The following is a 20692-nucleotide window of genomic DNA, read 5'->3' on the forward strand; positions in this document are numbered from 1 at the left end:
TGCCAGCCCCACTGCCCAAACTCTCTGGGTAGGGGCACCCTCTGAGGGAGGAGACCTCTCGTCCCATTCCAGTCGTTACAGCAACATTGCAGGAATGTTGCACTGTCGGAGGCAGCATTGTCTTTGGGTTGGCCGTAAATTAAATGCCATCTGTCCCCTGCCGTGACAGGCCCATGTCGGATACCGAGCAGGGGGAGCCCCCCATCTTCTGTGCCAACATTCATCCCTCAACCTGCATCTGTACGTTTATTAAAAATAAAGCTGATTTGTCCTGTTTGTGGGAACTGCTCGATTGAGCTTCCGGAAGGAAGTTGGTGATTGTGGAAAGGAAGAATGTGCTGGGGTAAATCTCCTTTGGATGTCAGCGCATGTGATGGGCTGAATGGCCTCTTGTTCGAACCGTTCTATTAAATATATTGTTTAATGTTTTCTGTGCCCCGCAGGGATTGGAAGCCGTGAATGTGACTGGTCCGGCGGCGTCCCGGTGAAAGGCAGCCCTTACGCCCCAAACCGTCGGCGGTCCCGTCGCGGCTACTTCAGACGACGGGGTCCTGTAGCCCCGGGTGACCAGGCGGCGGCAGAGGAGACGGCGGAAAGCGCCGGAGAGAGGTGGGAGGGCTCCGAGAACCGCGAGGGCCAGCAGCCAAGCCTCGGTCAGCGACCCGCCACTCCCTACAGTTCCCGGCGGCAGTTCCAGCGCAGCCGCCGGCCTCGGGCCGCACCACGAGGTGGGCAGGAAGTCGGGGGTGACCAGCCGGCGGTGGAGGAGACGGCGGAAAGCGCCGGAGAGAAGGGGGAGGGCTCGGAGACCCACGACAGCCAGGAACAAACCCCCGATAAGAGTCAGCGACTCCCCCCTCCCTATGGTTCCCGCCGGCCCTTTCAGCGCCGAGCTCGGTTCACTCCGCGAGGTGGAGTGGGGCAGGACGTCGGGGTGAGTGGCGTTGCTCTTACACCAGGTGGATTTTTACATGTTGCCGGGTATCATCAGGGCATGGGTTGTACCTGCCATAGAAACCTGACTAATGCACACCTGCCCCCCAGTGAGGTGAGGGACTGACTAGAGTGCTCCTCCCCCCATTGCTGCTCTTGGCGAGGCCTGTGGCCCGGGAGGAGCAGGAGCGAGAAAAACACTATTTGCGTTGTGCATGGATTGTCCAATGGAGCTGGTTTGGTTTTTCTCGGCCTGCCACCTATCCAGAGTTAATTGGCCTTGACCGAATCGGCCGGAGGCTGACCCCAGGCAAGGGCTGAAGAGAATGACGAGGAAGATTGAGCGGAGACTCTTTGCTCAGCTGTCCGCTTGTCCATGCCCGTTCTCCCGTGTTCATACACGGGATGTGGGCCTCCCCTCACTGCTCCTCTGGAGTGTCTCACTCGGCCATTCCAGAGGAGCAGTGGTCGGCCACGTTGTGGGGTCTGGAGTCACGTGTAGAGGAAGAACCTTTTTTTTACCCAGAGGGTCGTGGGAGGCCGGAGTTTGCTGCCGGAGTTGGTGACAGACGCCCTAAACTCAGTTATATAAAAACAACCCAACCTGGATTTGCACCTTGGGATGGACTTGGTGCAGCAAAGTGGGATTAGAAAGGGTTTCCCTGGGCTCGATTGCCGCCTTCTGTGCCGTAACTTTCCTCCGGTTCTACATGGGCCAGACTGGCCAAGTGCTGCAGATTCCTTCGTTTTGGTGAACCAGGCGACCGTTACAGAATTTCATGGTCACCGTTAACATAGACTAACTATTATCTTCACAATTTTTCCAATTAAGGGGCAATTTAGTGCCGGCTGTCCCTAGAAAGGGGCATGTGGTGTCCATGGGTACCATCGAGGTCTCCGGTGGGGACCACAGGTGTTGGGGTGTTTTATTGCCCCTTTATCTTATTTGATGTTTTGAAGTTTCAGTTGATCTTTATTATGTTCGGGCAATGTCCCGTGCGGCCCGGTTTTGCTTTGACCCTCAGCTTTGTCCTTCTATTTTGTTGGTGGTCCTCGGTGGCCAATATATCTAACCTGAGCACCTTTGTGTTGTGGGGACCCTCGCAGACACTGGGAAGAATGTGCAAACTCCACACGGGACTAACTATTATTAACTAAATTCACATTCCTCCATCTGGCCTAACCACTGAATCTCTACAGTGCAGAAGGAGGCCATTCGGCCCATCAAGTCAGCACCGAGCCTCAAAGAGCACTCTACCTAGGCACACTCCCCCCTGCCCTATCCCCGTAACTCCACCTAACCCGCACATCTTTGGACTGTGGGAGGAAACCGGAGCACCCGGAGGAAACCCACGCACACACTGGGAGGATGTGCAGACTCCGCACAGACAGTGACCCAGCGGGGAATCGAACCTGGGACCCTGGCACTGCGAGGCAACAGTGCTAACCACTGTGCTACCGTACTGCCCAATGCCAGGCTCGCCACGATGGAAATGAAAATTGTGATGATATCATTGGTCAGTTCTCTTCGGGATAGAGCCGGGGTTTGCACCTTTGGGAATAGGCAGTTTCTGTTATTTGTTGGTAAAATGTGGGCAGGGCTGGTTAGGCTGGTATTGCCCCCCCCAATTGCCTCCTTGAGAAGGTGGTGGGTGAGCTGCCTTCCTCAACCCGCTGCGGTCCGTGTGGCGTAGGTACACCCGCCGTGCTGTTAGGGAGGGAGTTCCGACCCAGCGACCAGGAACGGGGATATATCTCCCAGTCAGGGTGGAGAGTGACTCGGAGGAGAACATCCAGCTGGTGTCTGCTGCCCTTGTCCGTCCTCCACTTCCCGTGACTGTACATTTTTCCTCGGCTTTTTCCGTGTAGAACATAGAACATTACAGCGCAGTACAGGCCCTTCGGCCCTCGATGTTGCGCCGACCTGTGAAACCACTCTAAAGCCCGTCTAAAGTGTAATATCGCAACCCCAGTTCCAAATGGCTGAGGTCTGAAATGTTTGGGTTTGGGCCTAAGTAACTCCTGGTCATTCCGAGACCCGACGTGTTCACCTCCTGACCTGATTGGCTTTTCAGGGTGATGTGGTCTCCGAGAGCAAAGAGCCGGTTCCAGACCCGAGGCAAATCCAGCCACCACCAACTCAACGTGGGAGAGGAGCCAGACCCCGATTCCAATACCGCTGGTAAATGTGGAGCAATAACCTGAAGATGCGCTCGGGCTGCTTTCTCCCTGCATGCACTGGGGTGGGGGGGGCACTCCTGTGCAGTTCTGGTCGCCACATTATAGGAAGGATGTGATTGGACTGGAGGGGGTGCAGAGGAGATTCACCAGGATGGTGCCTGGGACGGAACATTTCAGTTATGAAGAGAGGGTGGATAGGCTGGGGTTGTTTTCTCTGGAGCAGAGAAGACTGAGGGGCGGCCTGATCGAGGTGGACAAGATTCTGAGGGGCACGGACAGGGTGGAGAGGGAGCAGCTGGTCCCCTCAGTTGAAGGGTCAGTTACGAGGGGGACACAAGTTCAAGGTGAGGGGCGGAAGGTTTAGGGGGGATTTGAGGATTTATGGGGTGGATTTGAGGATTTACCCAGAGAGTGGTGATGGTCTGGAACGCGCTGCCTGGGAGGGTGGTATTCCTTTAAAGTCAACATGCCAAATGCTGGGAAATGGGATTAGGTGGGCAGGCCAGGTGGATCAGCTGGGCCAAGGGCCTCTGTGTTATATTCTATCAAAGATTCCCTCAGCATCTATCTTGTAAATCCCCCGGGTCCTATTTGTCTCAATATGGTCACCTGCCATTATTCTAGATTCCAATGTGTTCAGGCCCCACCTACCCCTCAGGAAAATCCCCCCATACCCGACGTCAACCCAGTGAACCGTCTCTGCACTGTCTCAAATGCCAGTATATTTTTCCTTGGATGGATCAGAGAGCAAAACTGTTCACAGACCACGCCTGCCTTGTTTTGTTTAATGCACAAGGTCCCCCGAATCCCCTCTGCTGCAGCTTTCTGCAGTCTCTCTCCATTTACATAGTCAGCTCCTTTATTCTTCCTGCCAAAAGTGTTTCACATTTTCCTACATTCCATCTGCCAAGTTTTTGGCAACTCGCCTAACCCTGTCGCTATCCTCTGTCCATTTTGTTCTTGGGTGAGTGAGAAGGTAAGTGGTGAGGATGATACACAGGAACAGGCCCTTCGGCCCTCCAAGCCCGTGCCGACCATGCTGCCCGTCTAAATTAAAACCTTCTACACTTCCTGGGTCCGTATCCCTCTATTCCCATCAAAGAACAAAGAACAAAGAACAAAGAAATGTACAGCACAGGAACAGGCCCTTCGGCCCTCCAAGCCCGTGCCGACCATACTGCCCGACTAAACTACAATCTTCTACACTTCCTGGGTCCGTATCCTTCTATTCCCATCCTATTCATATATTTGTCAAGATGCCCCTTAAATGTCCCTATCGTCCCTGCCTCCACTACCACCTCCGGTAGTGAGTTCCAGGCACCCACTACCCTCTGCGTAAAAAACTTGCCTCGTACATCTACTCTAAACTTTGCCCCTCTCACCTTAAACCTATGCCCCCTAGTAATTGACCCCTCTACCCTGGGGAAAAGCCTCTGACTATCCACTCTGTCTATGCCCCTCATAATTTTGTATACCTCTATCAGGTCGCCCCTCAACCTCCTTCGTTCCAGTGAGAACAAACCGAGTTTATTCAATCGCTCCTCATAGCTTATGCTCGCTCCTCATAGCTTATGCTATCATGTATTTGTCCTATTCATGTATTTGTCAAGATGCCCATTAAATGTCACTATCGTCCCTGCTTCCACCACCTCCTCCGGTAGCGAGTTCCAGGCACCCACTACCCTCTGTGTAATAAAAAAAAAAAACTTGCCTCGTACATCTTCTCTACACCTTTCCCCTCTCACCTTAAACCTATGCCCCCTAGTAATTGACCCCTCTACCCTGGGGAAAAGCCTCTGACTATCCACTCTGTCTATGCCCCTCATAATTTTGTAGACCTCTATCAGGTCGCCCCTCAACCTCCTTCGTTCCAGTGAGAACAAACCGAATTTATTCAACCGCTCCTCATAGCTAATGCCCTCCATAACAGGCAACATTCTGGTAAATCTCTTCTGCACCCTCTCTAAAGCCTCCACATCCTTCTGGTAGTGTGGCGACCAGAATTGAACGCTATACTCCAAGTGTGGCCTAACTAAGGTTCTATACAGCTGCAACATGACTTGCCAATTCTTATACTCAATGCCCCGGCCAATGAAGGCAAGCATGCCGTATGCCTTCTTGACTACCTTCTCCACCTGTGTTGCCACTTTCGGTGACCTGTGGACCTGTACTCCTAGATCTCTCTGACTTTCAATACTCTTTAAGTGTTCTGCCGTTTACTGTATATTTCCGACCTGTATTAGACCTTCCAAAATGCATTACCTCACATTTGTGGTCAGCACGTCCCCCTCACTGGAAGTCCTGGCGAATTGATAATGGGAACATGGAGATGGCGGAGACACGATCCATTCTTTTGCCCCTGTTTTTGGGGTGGAGGAAACTAGAAACATCCCAATAGTAACAGACAAGACCAAGCTTGTTGGAAAGGACGAACTTGAAACAGTCACCATCACTGGGGGGGTGCGGGGAGGAAAGTACTGGGCAAACTATTAGGATTAATACTTGAAACACCATCACATTAAGGATGTGGGATTAATGCGATATTGGGGATAGTTATTGTCGATGCACACATGGGCCAAAGGGCCTCCTTGCTGCACTGTACAGCGCAAAGGCAGACAAGTCCCCAGGGACTGATGGCCTACATTCTAGGGTCTTTCAAGAAATGGGGGAGGCATTGGTCATCGGGGCAGCACAGTGGTTAGCACTAATTCCCTGGATTGTGGAAAGTTCCAGTGGAATGGAAAACAGCTAACCCATAGAATCCCGACAGTATAGAAGGAGGCCATTCAGCCCATCGAACCTGCACCAACCTTCCGAAAGACCATTCCACCCAGGCCTGCTCCATCCCTGTGTGGAGTCTGCACGTTCTCCCCGTGCCTGGGTGCGTTTCCTCCCACAGTCCAAAGACGTGCTGGTTGGGTGGATTGGCCATGCTAAGTTGCCCTTAGTGTCCAAAAAAAGGTTAGGAGGGGTTATTGAGTTACGGGGATGGGGTGGAAGTGAGTGCTTAATGTGGGTCGGTGCAGACTCGAAGTGCAGAAGGAGGCCATTCAGCCCAATGTTCTATATTCTAATCCCTGTAAAACCCTGCGCATTGATCACGGCCAATCCACCTGACCTGCACATTGGACCGTGGGAGGAAACCCATGCAGACACGGGGAACGTCTAGACTCGACACACCCAAGCTGGAATTGAACCCAGGAGCAGCAGTGCTAACCACTATGCTACCACGTCCCCCAAATATAAGACTCCTGTTCAAAAAAAGGGTGAAAGGAGTAAATAATGGACCAGTTAGTTTAATGTCGGTCATTGGGAAATTGTTGGAATCCGTTATTAAGGAAGGAGTAAGTCAGCATGGTTTGTGAAGGGTAAATCTTGTTTGACGGATTTGCGTGTGTTCTTCAAAGACTTGACCAGCAAAGTGGATAATGGGTGTCCTGTAGATATAGTATATCTGGACTTCCGGAAGGGCTTCCGATAAGGTACCGCTCAATAGGTTAATACACAAGTTATGGGGTGAGATATCCGCTTGGATCAAAGATTGGCTAACCTACCTAGTAGTGAGGATTAATGGGTCTTTTTCTGGTTAGCAAGCTGTAACTAGTGGGTGTGCTCCAGGTTTTGGTCCGATTTTGGGGTGGGGGGGGATGTTCCGTTATTTACAATCTATATTAATGACTTGGATGCAGGAACAGAGGGTACAATAGCCAAATTCGCAGGTGACCCTGACATAGGTGGGCACTAAGTTGCAATGAGGAAATAAGAACCTTGCAAATGGATACAGATAGGTTAGGAGAGCGGGCCAAAATGTGGCAGATGCAGTTTGATAAGTGTGGGGTTATCCATTTTGGTCAGGGAAATAAAAAGGCAATTTAAAGCAGTGGTTAACAGTGAGGCTGAGTGTCTCGGGTCACAGGGAGACAGACGGGATGGCTAGATGGGCCGAGAAGTGGCAGATGGAATTTAACCCTGAAAAGTGAGAGCTGATGCACTTTGGAAGGAGTAATGTGACCAGGAAGTATTCAGTGAACGGCCTGACACCGGGAAGTTCCCAGGAACAAAGGGACCTTGGCGGGTTTGTCCAGAGATCTCTGAACATAGAACATTGAACATTACAGCGCAGTACAGGCCCTTCGGCCCTCGATGTTGCGCCGACCTGTGAAACCACTCTAAAGCCCATCTACACTATTCCCTTATCGTCCATATGTCTATCCAATGACCATTTGAATGCCCTTAGTGTTGGCGAGTCCACTACTGTTGCAGGCACGGCATTCCACACCCTTCCTACTCTCTGAGTAAAGAACCTACCTCTGACATCTGTCTTATATCTATCTACCCTCAATTTAAACCTATGTCCCCTCGTGCTAGACATCACCATCCGAGGAAAAAGGCTCTCACTGTCCACCCTATCTAATCCTCTGATCATCTTGTATGCCTCTTTTAAATCACCTCTTAACCTTCTTCTCTCTCACGAAAACAGCCTCAAGTCCCTCAGCCTTCCCTCATAAGATCTTCCCTCCATCTCTGGCGACATCCTGATAAATCTCCTCTGCACCCTTTCCAATGCTTCCACATCCTTCCTATAATGCGGCGACCAGAATTGCACACAATACTCACTGTCTGTGCGGAGTCTGCACATCCTCCCCGTGTCTGCGTGGGTTTCCTCCGGGTGCTCCGGTTTCCTCCCACAGTCGAAAGATGTGCAGGTTAGGTGGATTGGCCATGATAAATTGCCCTTAGTGTCCAAAATTGCCCTTGGTGTTGGGTGGAGGTGTTGAGTTTGAGTAGGGTGCTCTTTCCAAGAGCCGGTGCAGACTCAAAGGGCCGAATGGCCTCCTTCTGCACTCTAAATTCAATGATAATCTATGATTAATCTAGGACAAAGGTTCGGCACAACATCGTGGGCCGAAGGGCCTGTTCTGTGCTGTATTTTCTATGTTCTATACTCCAAATGCGGCCGCACGAGAGTTTTGTACAGCTGCAACATGAGCTTGTGGCTCCGAAACTCAATCCCTCTACCAATAAAAGCTAACACACCGTACGCCTTCTTAACAACCCTCTCAACCGGAGTGGCAACTTTCAGGGATCTATGTACATGGATACCGAGATCTCTCTGCTCATCCACACTGCCAAGAACCTTACATTAGCCCAGTACTCTGTCTTCCTGTTATTCCTTCCAAAATGAATCACCTCACACTTTTCTGCATTAAACTCCATTTGCCACTTCTCAGCCCAGCTCTGCAGCTTATCTGCACCGTTTTTTAACTAATAAATAAATAATATATAAACTAAATGGCAACTGCCATAACAAAATATTAACTCTCCCAAATAATAAGTCAAACAATCCAATATACATATCCAAGTAAAAATATCCCCGAGGACCCCCCCCCCCTCCCCCCCTCCCCCCCCTCCCCCCCCTCCCCCCCCTCCCCCCCCTCCCCCCCCTCCCCCCCTCCCCCCCCTCCCCCCCTCCCCCCCCCTCCCCCCCCTCTCCCCCCCTCCCCCCCTCCCCCCCTCCCCCCCTCCCCCCCTCCCCCCCCCTCCCCCCCCCCCGGGTTGCTGCTGCTACTTTCCCATTTCCTTTATCGTTCTGCGAGGTAGTCAATGAACGGTTGCCACCGCCTGGTGAACCCTTGAGCCGAACCTCTTAGTGCGAACTTTATCCGTTCCAGCTTTATAAACCCTGCCATGTCGTTTATCCAGGCCTCCACGCCCGGGGGTTTGGCTTCCTTCCACATTAACAATATCCTGCGCCGGGCTACTAGGGACGCAAAGGCTAAAACATCAGCCTCTCTCGCTTCCTGCACTCCCGGCTCTTCTGCAACCCCGAATATAGCCAACCCCCAGCTTGGCTCGACCCGGACACCCACCACCTTCGAAAGCACATTTGCCACCCCCACCCAGAACCCACGCAGTGCCAGACATGACCAAAACATGTGGGTGTGGTTCGCTGGGCTTCTCGAGCATCTCCCACACCTATCCTCTACCCCGAAAAATTTACTGAGCCTTGCTCCGGTCATGTGCGCCCTGTGTAGAACCTTGAATTGTATCAGGCTAAGCCTGGCACACGAGGACGAAGAGTTTACCCTACGTAGGGCATCTGCCCACAGCCCCTCTTCGATCTTTTCCCCCAGCTCTACTTCCCATTTTCCCTTCAGCTCATCCACCATGATCTCCCCCTCGTCCCTCATTTCCCTGTATATATCCGACACCCTACCATCCCCCACCCATGTCTCTGAGATCACTCTATCCTGCACCTCTTGTGTCGGGAGCTGCAGAAATTCCCTCACCTGTTGCCTCACAAAGCCCTCAGTTGCATGTATCGAAATTCATTCCCTTGGGGCAACCCATATTTTTCTGTCAGCGCTCCCCGACTCGCAAACGTCCCGTCTACGAACAGATCTCTCAGTTGCACAACCCCAGCTCTCTGCCATGCTCCAAATCCCCCATCCATTCTCCCCGGGTCAAACCTATGGTTATTTCTTATCGGGGGACCGCACCGAGGCTCCCGTCCTTCCCCCTATGTCGTCTCCACTGCCCCCAAATTTTCAGTGTTGCCACCACCACTGGACTTGTGGTGTATTTCTTCGGGGAGACGGCAACGGCGCCGTCACCAGTGCTTGTAGGCTAGTCCCCTTGCAGGATGCCATTTCCAGTCTCTTCCACGCCGCTCCCTCCCCTTCCCCAATCCACTTACACACCATTGAGATATTGGCGGCCCAATAATAATCACTTAAGCTCGGCAGTGCCAGTCCCCCCCATCCCTGCTACGCTGCAAAAACCCCCCTCCTCACTCTCTGGGTCTTCCCAGCCCACACAAAGCTCATAACACTCTTCTCAATTTTTTGAAAAAAGCCCTCGTGACCATCACCGGGAGGCACTGGTACACAAAAAGAAATCTCGGGAGGACTACCATTTTGACCGCCTGCACCCTACCCACCAGTGACAGGGACACCATGTCCCATCTCTTAAAAATCCTTCTCCATCTGTTCCACCAATCGTGTTAAATTAAGCCTATGTAGGGTTCCCCAGCTCCTGGCTATCTGGATCCCTAAGTACCGGAAATCTCGTATTACCCTCCTCAGCAGTAAATCAGCTATTCCCCTGCTCTGCTCCCCCGGATGCACCACGAACAACTCCCTCTTCCCCATATTCAATTTGTACCCCGAAAATTCCCCAAACTCCCTGAGTATCCACGTTATCTCAGGCATCCCCTCCACTGGGTCCGCAACATACAGCAATAGATCATCTGCATACAGAGATACCCGGTGTTCTTCTCCTCCCCTGAGCTATGGCCAGCGACTCAATTGCCAATGCAAACAGTAACGGAGACAGGGGACACCCCTGCCTCGTCCCTCTATAAAGACGGAAGTAGTCAGACCTCTGCCTGTTCATGATCACACTTGCCACCGGGGCCCTATAAAGCAGCTGTACCCATCCAATAAACCCCTCCAAAACCAAATCTCCTCAACACTTCCCATAGGTAGTCCCACTCCACTCTGTCGAATGCTTTCTCAGCGTCCATCGCCACCACTATCTCCGCCTCCCCCTCTGGTGGGGGCATCATCATCACCCCTAACAGCCTCCGTATATTCGTGTTCAGCTGTCTCCCCTTAACGAACCCAGTTTGATCCTCGTGGACCACCCCCGGGACACAATCCTCTATCCTCGTCGCCATCACCTTGGCCAGGAGCTTAGCATCCACGTTCAGGAGGGAAATAGGCCCTGTAAGACCCCGCACTGCAGCGGGTCCTTTTTCCTTCTTTAAGAGAGTAACGATATCGTCGCCTCCGACATAGTCGGGGCAACTTCCCCCCTTTCCCTGGCCTCATTAAAGGTTCTCATCAAAAGCGGGGCCAGTAGGTCCATGTATTTCCTATAAAATTCCCACCGGGAACCCATCTGGTCCCGGGGCCTTCCCCGCCTGCAATGCTCCCAATCCCCTTTACCACCTCCTCCACCTCAATCCGTGCTCCCAGTCCCCACCCTCTCCTGCTCCTCCACCTTCGGGAATTCCAGCCGATCTAGGAAATGCATCATTCCTTCCTTCCCTTCTGGGGCTGAGCCTTATACAGCCTCTCGTAGAATGCCTTAAACCACCCCTGTTCATCACCCTCTCCCGCTCCCCGTTCCATCTCACCTTCCTCATCCCTCACCCCACCCTATCTCCCTCGCCGCTCCCCCTCTTCCTCAGTTGTTGGGCCAGTAACCGACTCGCCTTCTCTCCATACTCATACTGTACTCCCTGTGCCCTCCTCCACTGTGCCTCTGCCTTACCCGTGGTCAGCAGGTCAAATTCCATATGTAGCCTTTGTCTTTCCCTGTACAGTCCCTCCTCCGGAGCCTCTGCATATTGCCTGTCTACCCTCGAAGTTCTCTCAACAAATCGCTCCCTTTCTTTACCCTCTTGCTTCCCTTTATGGGCCCTGATGGATATCAGTTCCCCTCTAACCACCGCCTTCAACGCCTCCCAGACCACTCCCACCTGAACCTCTCCATTATCATTAAGCTCCAGGTACCTTTTGATACACCCCCTCACCCTTAAACACACCCCCTCACCCGCCAACAACCCCATAATCCAATCTCCAGAGTGGGTGCTGCTCCTTTTCCTCTCCTACCTCCAGGTCCACCCAATGTGGAGCGTGGTCCGAGATGGCTATGGCCGTATATTCCGTCCCTGTCACCTTCGGAATCAGTGCCCTTCCCAGGACAAAAAAATCTATCCGTGAGTATACTTTGTGAACATGGGAGAAAAATCCTTACTCCTAGGCCTAATAAATCTCCAGGGGTCTACTCCGCCCATCTGCTCCATGAAGTCCTTAAGCACCTTGGCCGCTGCCGGCCTCCTCCCGGTCTTAGACCTAGACCGGTCCAGCCCTGGATCAAGCACTGTACTGAAGTCTCCCCCCATTACCAACTTTCCCGCCTCCAGGTCCGGATATGCCCCAACATACGCCTCATGAAGTTTGCATCATCCCAGTTCGGGGCGTATACGTTCACCAGAACCACCGCCTCCCCTTGCAATCTGCCACTCACCATCACATATCTACCCCCACTGTCCGCCACTATGGTCTTTGCCTCAAACTGTACCCGTTTCCCCACTAAAATAGCCACCCCCCTATTCTTCGCATCTAAACCCGAATGAAACACCTACCCCACCCATCCTTTACGTAGTCTGACCTGGTCTATCAGTTTCAGGTGCGTCTCCTGCAACATAACCACATCTGCCTTTAAGTTCTTTAGGTGTGCGAGTACCCGTGCCCTTTTAATCGGCCCGTTCAGCCCTCTCACGTTCCACGTGATCAGCCGGGTTGGGGGGCTCTTTACCCCCCCCCCCCCTTGTCGACTAGCCATCCCCTTTTCTAACCCAGTTCCTCACCCGGTTCCCACGTACCCGTATATCCCACCGACGGTGCCCCCCCCCGTCTCGACCACCCCTCCCCATAACAGCTCCCCTTTCCCCTTAGCAGCAGCAACCCAGTTAACTCTTTCCCCCCCCCCTCCCCCTCCCCTCCCTCCGCTAGATCTCTTTCTAGTGTAGTTGCACCCCCCATGTTGCTCCCAGAAGTCAGCAAACTCTGGCTGACCTCTGCTTCCCCCGTTTGTCCTCGGCCCCTCATTGTGCGAGGCCCCCTCCTTCCTGCGTCCCTGTTCCCGCCACAATTATCATAGCGCGGGAGCAAAGCCCGCGTTTCCCACTCGGCCCCCCCCCCCTAATGGCGCATTTCCCTTCTCCTTCCCCTTTCCTTCCCACCGGCGCCCACAGTTCCTCATACTCGCCCCCCCCCCCCCACGAGGGGAAAAGAGAAGTTACAAAATTGAAATAATTGCCCCCCCTTCCCCTTCCTCGCCCCACATAATCACCCCACCACTTTGTCCCAGAAGCTCTTTCTCTCGCCAGACTATTCCAGCTTCCCGTCCACTATGAATGTCCACGCCTCTTCTGCCGTCTCAAAGTAGTGGTGCTTCCCTTGGTGTGTGACCCACAGTCTTGCCGGCTGCAACATTCCAAATTTAACCTTCTTTTTGTGAAGCACCGCCTTGGCCCGGTTGAAACTTGCCCTCCTTCTCGCCACCTCCGCACTCCAATCCTGGTATACGAGGATCACCACATTTTCCCACCTGCAGCTCTGAGTTTTCTTCGCCCATCTGAGGACCATCTCTCTGTCGTTGTAGCGGTGAAGCCTCACCACTATGGCTCGAGGTATTTCTCCTGCCTTTGGTCTTCGCGCCAGAACTCGATAAGCTCCCTCCACCTCCAAAGGGCCCGTCGGGGCCTCCGATCCCATTAACGAGTGAAGCATCGTGCTCACATATGCCCTGACGTCTGCCCCCTCTGTGCCTTCGGGAAGACCCAAGACTCTTAAATTCTTCCTCCTCGAATTATTCTCCAGTGCTTCCAACCTCTCCACACACCTCTTGTGCTGGGCCTCGTGCGTCTCTGTCTTCACCACCAGGCCCTGTATGTCGTCTTCATTTTCAGCAGCCTTTGCCTTCACGACCCGAAGCTCCAGCTCCTGGATCCTCTGCGCCTCCTTTAGCCCTTCAATCGCCTGTAGCATCGGGGCCAACACCTCCTTCAGCTCTTCCACACAGCGCCGCAGGAACTCTTGTTGCTCCGGGCCCCGTATCGAACAGCCACCTTCCGACGTCATCTTGCTTCGAGCTTCCCCTCCTTGCCGCTGCTCCAGTGGATCCACTGCAATCCGGCCGCTATCCTCTCCTTTATCCGTATTTATCCGGGGGGATTCCCTCCTATTTCACCGCACAGTGATTTTGGCAGTTAAAAATTGCCGTTGGGGCTCTTAATAAGAGCCCAAAAGTCCGTTTCAACGGGAGGTGCCGAAACGTGTAACTTAGTTGGTCATCGCCGCACCCGGAAGTCCTCTGCAGCTTATCTATGTCTCTCTGTAACTTGTAACATCCTTCTGCACTGTCCACAACTCCACCGACTTAATGTCTGTAGCGCACAATGACTTACGAGAGAGACGAATAGAGATGAAGTCGATGAGGCTTTATTAAGCGTGACTTGTTCCCCGCAGTTCAGCAACAGACTGGAGCTGCGGGGAGAAGCCCAGGTTCTTATACTCCGCCTTCTGGGTGGAGCTAGGGATCAACAGCCAACCAGGACACGGGATCTGTCAGCCAATAGCATCACGGCTTCACAGTCCCACATGACCCCTAATGCATACTACCACATTCACCCCTTGTTAAAAATGAACCCGGCGGGGTGGTGCTTCGCATGGTGGTAGGGGTTTACAAGGCTGGTCCTGGGAGGAGAATTTTTGGCATGTCCTTTCAATGCTCTACACTTTGCCCTACATTGGGCTATGTACAGGGTTTGTGAACTATTTACAATATTCGTAAGAGGAAAAAGAACATTCTCGTTAAAGTCCACAACATTCTTGTGTTACACCGATGCCACAAGTCGATCGGGCGGTCTGGTCTTCCTCGTTGATCGCCTCAGCCCCGGTGGTGGTGGTGCTTGTTCCAGTATTGTCGTCTCCGGGAGCTTTACGGTTTCTGCTTCAGTTTCACTTCTGGTCGGACCTGGGAGGAGGACAGATCCTCCCGGGAAGGGGGTGGTCGCGGGGTGCGCCGGTGGCAGGGAGGGGGTGATCGGTGTCTGGGGGGGGGGGGTGCGTGTTGCCGGCGGGCGCCAGGTCTTGCAGGGAGACAGTGTCTTGTCGGCCGTCGGGGTACTCCACGTAGGCGTACTGCGGGTTCGCGTGGAGGAGATGAACCCTCTCGACCAACGGGTCCGACTTGTGCGCCCGCACATGTTTCCGGAGCAGGATGGGACCTGGGGCCGCCAGCCAGGTCGGCAGCGACGTTCCAGAGGAGGACATCCTGGGGAAGACAAGGAGGCGCTCATGAGGCGTTTGGTTAGTGGTGGTACACAGCAGCGACCGGATGGAGTGGGGAGCGTCCGGGAGGACCTCCTGCCACCGTGAAACTGGGAGATCCCTGGACCGTAGGGCCGGTAGGATGGTCTTCCAGACCGTGCCGTTCTCCCTCTCTACTTGCCCGTTCCCCCGGGGGTTGTAGCTGGTCGTCCTGCTCGAGGCTATGCCCTTGCTGAGCAGGAACTGGCGCAGCTCGTCACTCATGAAGGAGGACCCCCTGTCGCTATGGATATATGCGGGGCAACCGAACAGTGTGAATATGGTGCTAAGGGCTTTAATAACTGTGGCCGCTGTCATGTCGGGGCAGGGGATGGCGAAAGGGAAACTGGAGTACTCGTCCACCACGTTCAGGAAGTATGTGTCTCGATCGGTGGAGGGGAGGGGCCCTTTGAAATCCAGACTGAGGCGTTCAAAGGGGCGGGAGGCCTTGATCAGGTGCGCACTATCCGGCCTGAAAAAGTGCGGTTTGCATTCCGCGCAGATGTGGCAATTCCTTGTGACTGTACGGACCTCCTCCACAGAGTAGGGGAGGTTGCGGGATTTTATAAAATGGTAGAACCGAGTGACCCCCGGGTGGCAGAGGTCCTCGTGGAGGGTTTGGAGGCGGTCAATTTGTGCGTGGCACATGTGCCACGGGATAGGGCATCGGACGGCTCGTTCAGCTTTCCGGGACGGTACAAGATCTCGTAGTTGAAGGTGGAGAGCTCGATCCTCCACCTTAAGATCTTGTCATTTTTAATTTTGCCCCGCTGTGCATTATCGAACATGAAAGCTACTGACCGTTGGTCAGTGAGGAGAGTGAATCTCCTGCCGGCCAGGTAATGCCTCCAATGTCGCACAGCTTCCACTATGGCCTGGGCTTCCTTTTCCACTGAGGAGTGGCGGATTTCTGAGGCGTGGAGGGTTCGGGAGAAAAAGGCCACGGGTCTGCCCGCTTGGTTAAGGGTGGCCGCTAGAGCTACATCGGAGGCGTCGCTCTCGACCTGGAAGTGGAGGGACTCGTCGATGGCGCGCATCGTGGCCTTTGCGATATCCGCTTTGATGCGGCTGAAGGCCTGGCAAGCCTCTGTCGACAGGGGGAAGGTCGTGGTCTGTATTAGGGGGCGGGCCTTGTCTGCGTACTGGGGGACCCACTGGGCGTAGTATGAAAAGAACCCCAGGCAGCGTTTCAGGGCTTTGGAGCAGTGAGGGAGGGGAAATTCCATGAGGGCGCGCATACGTTCGGGGTCGGGGCCTATTATCCCATTGCGCACTACGTATCCCAGGATGGCTAGCCGGTTGGTGCTTAAAAACCTTTCCTCGTTGTATGTGAGGTTCAAGGCGTTTGCGGTCTGGAGGAATTTTTGGAGGTTGGCGTCGTGGTCCTGCTGATCGTGACCGCAGATGGTTACATTGTCGAGATACGGGAACGTGGCCCGCAACCCATGTTGATCAACCATTCGGTCCATCTCCCGTTGGAAGACCGAGACCCCGTTTGTGACGCCAAATGGGACCCTTAGGAAGTGGTATAGTCGCCCATCTGCCTCGAAGGCTGTGTACTTGCGGTCACTTGGGCGGATGGGGAGCTGATGGTAGGCGGACTTGAGGTCCACGGTGGAGAAGACCTTATATTGGGCAATCCGATTGACCATGTCGGATATGTGGGGTAGAGGGTACGCATCTAGCTGTGTGTACCTATTGATGGTCTGGCTATAGTCTATGACCATCCTTTGCTTCTCCCCGGTCTTTACTACTACCACCTGTGCTCTCCAGGGACTATTGCTGGCCTGGATTATGCCTTCCTTCAGCAACCGCTGGACTTCGGACCGGATAAATGTCCGGTCCTGGGCGCTGTACCGTCTGCTCCTAGTGGCGACGGGTTTGCAATCCGTGAGGTTTGCAAACCAGGATGGCGGTTCAACTTTGAGGGTTGCGAGGCCGCAGATAGTGAGTGGGGGTATTGGGCCGCCGAATTGGAATGTTAGGCCCTGCAGATTGCACTGGAAATCTAATCCCAGTAATGTGGGGGTGCAGAGTTGGGGAAGGACGTGGAGCCTGTAGTTTTTAAACTCCCTCCCTTGCACTGTTAGGGTCACTATGCAGAACCCTTTGATCTGTACGGAGTGGGATCCTGCAGCTAGGGAAATGTTTTGCGTACTGGGATGGACGGTCAAAAAACAGCGTCTTGCCGTGTCGGAGTGGATGAAGCTTTCTGTGCTCCCGGAGTCGACCAGGCATGGTGTCTCGTGCCCGTTGATCAGCACCGTTGTTGTCGTCGTCTGGAGCGTCCGGGGCCGTGCTTGATCCAGCGTCATTGAGGCCAGACGTGGTCGTAGTGTCTCAGCGTCTTCTTCGAACCCCGTGGAGCCGTCGATGCTGGGGTCCATTGTTGTCATCCAAGATGGCGGCGGGGGTGAACAAAATGGCCACCCCCATGCATCGCACGTGGCTGGGGGGTCACAAGATGGCGGCACCCATCCTCCCCTCGTGGTGGCCGGAACCCAAAATGGCGGCGCCCGCGGGTCGCACATGGGGCGCTGGGGGGGTTGGGGAGCGTTTGGGATGTGCTGCACTCTTTCTTCTCCGGGGACAGGGGCGACCTCCCGGGACCGGCACACAGCCGCGAATTGGCCCTTTTTCCCGCAGCTCTTGCAAATCGCTGCGCGGGCAGCGCTGCCGGGGGTGTTTCGCCTGGCCGCAGAAATAGCAGCGGGCCCCCCCGGGATGGTCTGGCGTCTTAACCGCGCAAGCCTGGGGGGGGAGGGGGGTTTGTCGCGACGGGGGTCCACGGAGCCCAAGGGGCTGCCGCGCGGTCGGGGCCGTAGGCGCGGGCGTTTCGCGCGGCCACATCTAGTGAGGCTGCAAGGGCCCGTGCCTCTCTGAGAGTCCTAGCGACTCTTTTTATAAAAGTCTTTGGCGGATTTGGGGAGAGTTCATACCAGCCACGAACGCATCGCGAATTAACATGTCCGTGTGTTCAATCGCGTTTACCGGCGGGCAGCTGCAGGCCCGTCCCAAAATTAGCCGCGCGGCGTAGAATTTGTCTAGCGATTCTCCGGGACTTTGCCGTCTCGTTGCGAGTTGGTAGCGTGCGTAGACCTGGTTCACTGGGCGAACATAGATGCTCTTTAGTGCTGCGAACGCCGTCTGGAAATCCTCTGCGTCTTCGATGAGAGGGAAAATCTCCGGGCTTACCCTCGAGTGCAGGACCTGTAGTTTCTGGTCTTCTGTGACCCGGCCGGGGGCCGTTCGGAGGTATGCTTCGAAACAAGTCTGCCAGTGTTTAAAAACTGCTGCTGAGTTCACTGCGTGGGGGCTGATCCTCAGGCATTCCGGGATGATCCTGAGCTCCATAGTCCTTTAAGCACGCTTAATAAATTGTAGCGCACAAAGACTCACGAGAGACGAATAGAGATGAAGTCGATGAGGCTTTATTAAGCGTGACTTGTTCCCCGCAGTTCAGCAACAGACTGGAGCTGCGGGGAGAAGCCCAGGTTCTTATACTCCGCCTTCAGGGCGGAGCTAGAGATCAACAGCCAACCAGGACCCGGGATCTGTCAGCCAATAGCATCACGGCTTCACAGTCCCACATGACCCCGAATGCATACTACCACAATGTCATCTGCAAAGTTACTCACCCATCCTTTGACGCCCTCCTCCAGGTCATTTATAAAAATGACAAACCGCAGTGGCCCCAAAACAGATCCTTGTGGTACACCACTAGTAACTGGACTCCAGTCTGAACACTTCCCATCAACCACCACCCTTTGTCTTCTTCCAGCTAGCCAACTTCTGATCCAAACTGCTAAATCTCCCTGAATCCCCAGCCTCCGTATTTTCTTCAATAGCCTACCGTGGGGAACCTTATCAAACGCTTTGCTGAAATCCATGTACACCACATCAACTGCTTTACCCTCATCCACCTGTTCTCAAAGGAGGTTTGTGAGGCACGACCTACCCTTCACAAAACGGTGTTGACTATCTCTAATCAAATTATTCCTTTCCAGATGATTACACATCCTATCTCTTATAAACCTTTCCAAGATTTTGCCCACAACAGAAGTCATGCTCACTGGTCTACAGTTACTGGGGTTGTCTCTACTCCCCTTCTTGAAGGCAGAAGGGCAGCTTAATAGGGAGGTGAAAAAGGCACATGGGACACTGGCCTTTATCAATCGAGGCTGTGATTGCAAAAGCAGGGAGGTCACGTTGGAGTTGGACAGAACTTTGGTGAGGCCACAGCGGGAGCACTGTGTGCAGTTCTGGTCGCCACATTATAGGAAGGATGTGATTGCGCTGGAGGGGGTGCAGAGGGGATTCACCAGGATGGTGCCTGGGATGGAACATTTCAGTTATGAAGAGAGGGTGGATAGGCTGGGGTTGTTTCTGCTGGATTTTTAAATGCCGGTGTTGCTGGGCTGGGAGGTGGTGTCGCTCCGTGAGCTCCGTGCTGGTGTCTGAATGGGATGTGCTGTGAATCTGGATGCGGCGGCCGTGAGGATGGCTTGATGTCGGGCCTGATGGTTGAGTTCTCTCTGCAGGCGGCCCATTCGCCCACGCCCCCAGCAGCAGGAGGGAGCAGGCCAGGCGGGCGAGACACCCCAGACTGACCAGCCGCTCCCGGAGCGCCGCAATTTCCGCCGAAAACCAAAACGGTTTCCCACCGCCCAGGAGCCGCTTAGCACGGAGGTGAGTCCCCTCCCGACTGGGGCCCTGAGTCCCCTCCCGACTGGGGCCCTGAGTCCCCTCCCGACTGGGGCCCTGAGTCCCCTCCCGACTGGGGCCCTGAGTCCCCTCCCGACTGGGGCCCTGAGTCCCCTCCCGACTGGGGCCCTGAGTCCCCTCCCGACTGGGGCCCTGAGTCCCCTCCCGACTGGGGCCCTGAGTCCCCTCCCGACTGGGGCCCTGAGTCCCCTCCCGACTGGGGCCCTGAGTCCCCTCCCGACTGGGGCCCTGAGTCCCCTCCCGACTGGGGCCCTGAGTCCCCTCCCGACTGGGGCCCTGAGTCCCCTCCCGACTGGGGCCCTGAGTCCCCTCCCGACTGGGGCCCTGAGTCCCCTCCCGACTGGGGCCCTGAGTCCCCTCCCGACTGGGGCCCTGAGTCCCCTCCCGACTGGGGCCCTGAGTCCCCTCCCGACTGGGGCCCTGAGTCCCCTCCCGACTGGGGCCCTGAGTCCCCTCCCGACTGGGGCCCTGAGTCCCCTCCCGACTGGGGCCCTGAGTCCCCTCCCGACTGGGGCCCTGAGTCCCCTCCCGACTGGGGCCCTGAGTCCCCCTCCCGACTGGGGCCCTGAGTCCCCTCCCGACTGGGGCCCTGAGTCCCCTCCCGACTGGGGCCCTGAGTCCCCCTCCCGACTGGGGCCCTGAGTCCCCCTCCCGACTGGGGCCCTGAGTCCCCTCCCGACTGGGGCCCTGAGTCCCCTCCCGACTGGGGCCCTGAGTCCCCCTCCCGACTGGGGCCCTGAGTCCCCCTCCCGACTGGGGCCCTGAGTCCCCCTCCCGACTGGGGCCCTGAGTCCCCCTCCCGACTGGGGCCCTGAGTCCCCCTCCCGACTGGGGCCCTGAGTCCCCCTCCCGACTGGGGCCCTGAGTCCCCCTCCCGACTGGGGCCCTGAGTCCCCTCCCGACTGGGGCCCTGAGTCCCCTCCCGACTGGGGCCCTGAGTCCCCTCCCGACTGGGGCCCTGAGTCCCC

The 20692-nt window shown here is 55.0% G+C and overlaps 1 protein-coding gene across 1 annotated transcript in view; it reads left to right on the forward strand.

Moving 5' to 3' along the window:
• Positions 1-20692, forward strand: part of LOC140404602 (Y-box-binding protein 2-like) — a 48529-nt gene that overhangs the window by 27159 nt on the left and 678 nt on the right. The window contains 4 exon segments of the mRNA XM_072493203.1: positions 444-471; positions 474-934; positions 3009-3115; positions 19541-19688. Coding sequence (XP_072349304.1) covers positions 444-471; positions 474-934; positions 3009-3115; positions 19541-19688 — 744 coding nt within the window.

This window comes from Scyliorhinus torazame, chromosome 31 (genome assembly GCF_047496885.1).
Source record: "Scyliorhinus torazame isolate Kashiwa2021f chromosome 31, sScyTor2.1, whole genome shotgun sequence".
NCBI lineage: Eukaryota > Metazoa > Chordata > Chondrichthyes > Carcharhiniformes > Scyliorhinidae > Scyliorhinus > Scyliorhinus torazame.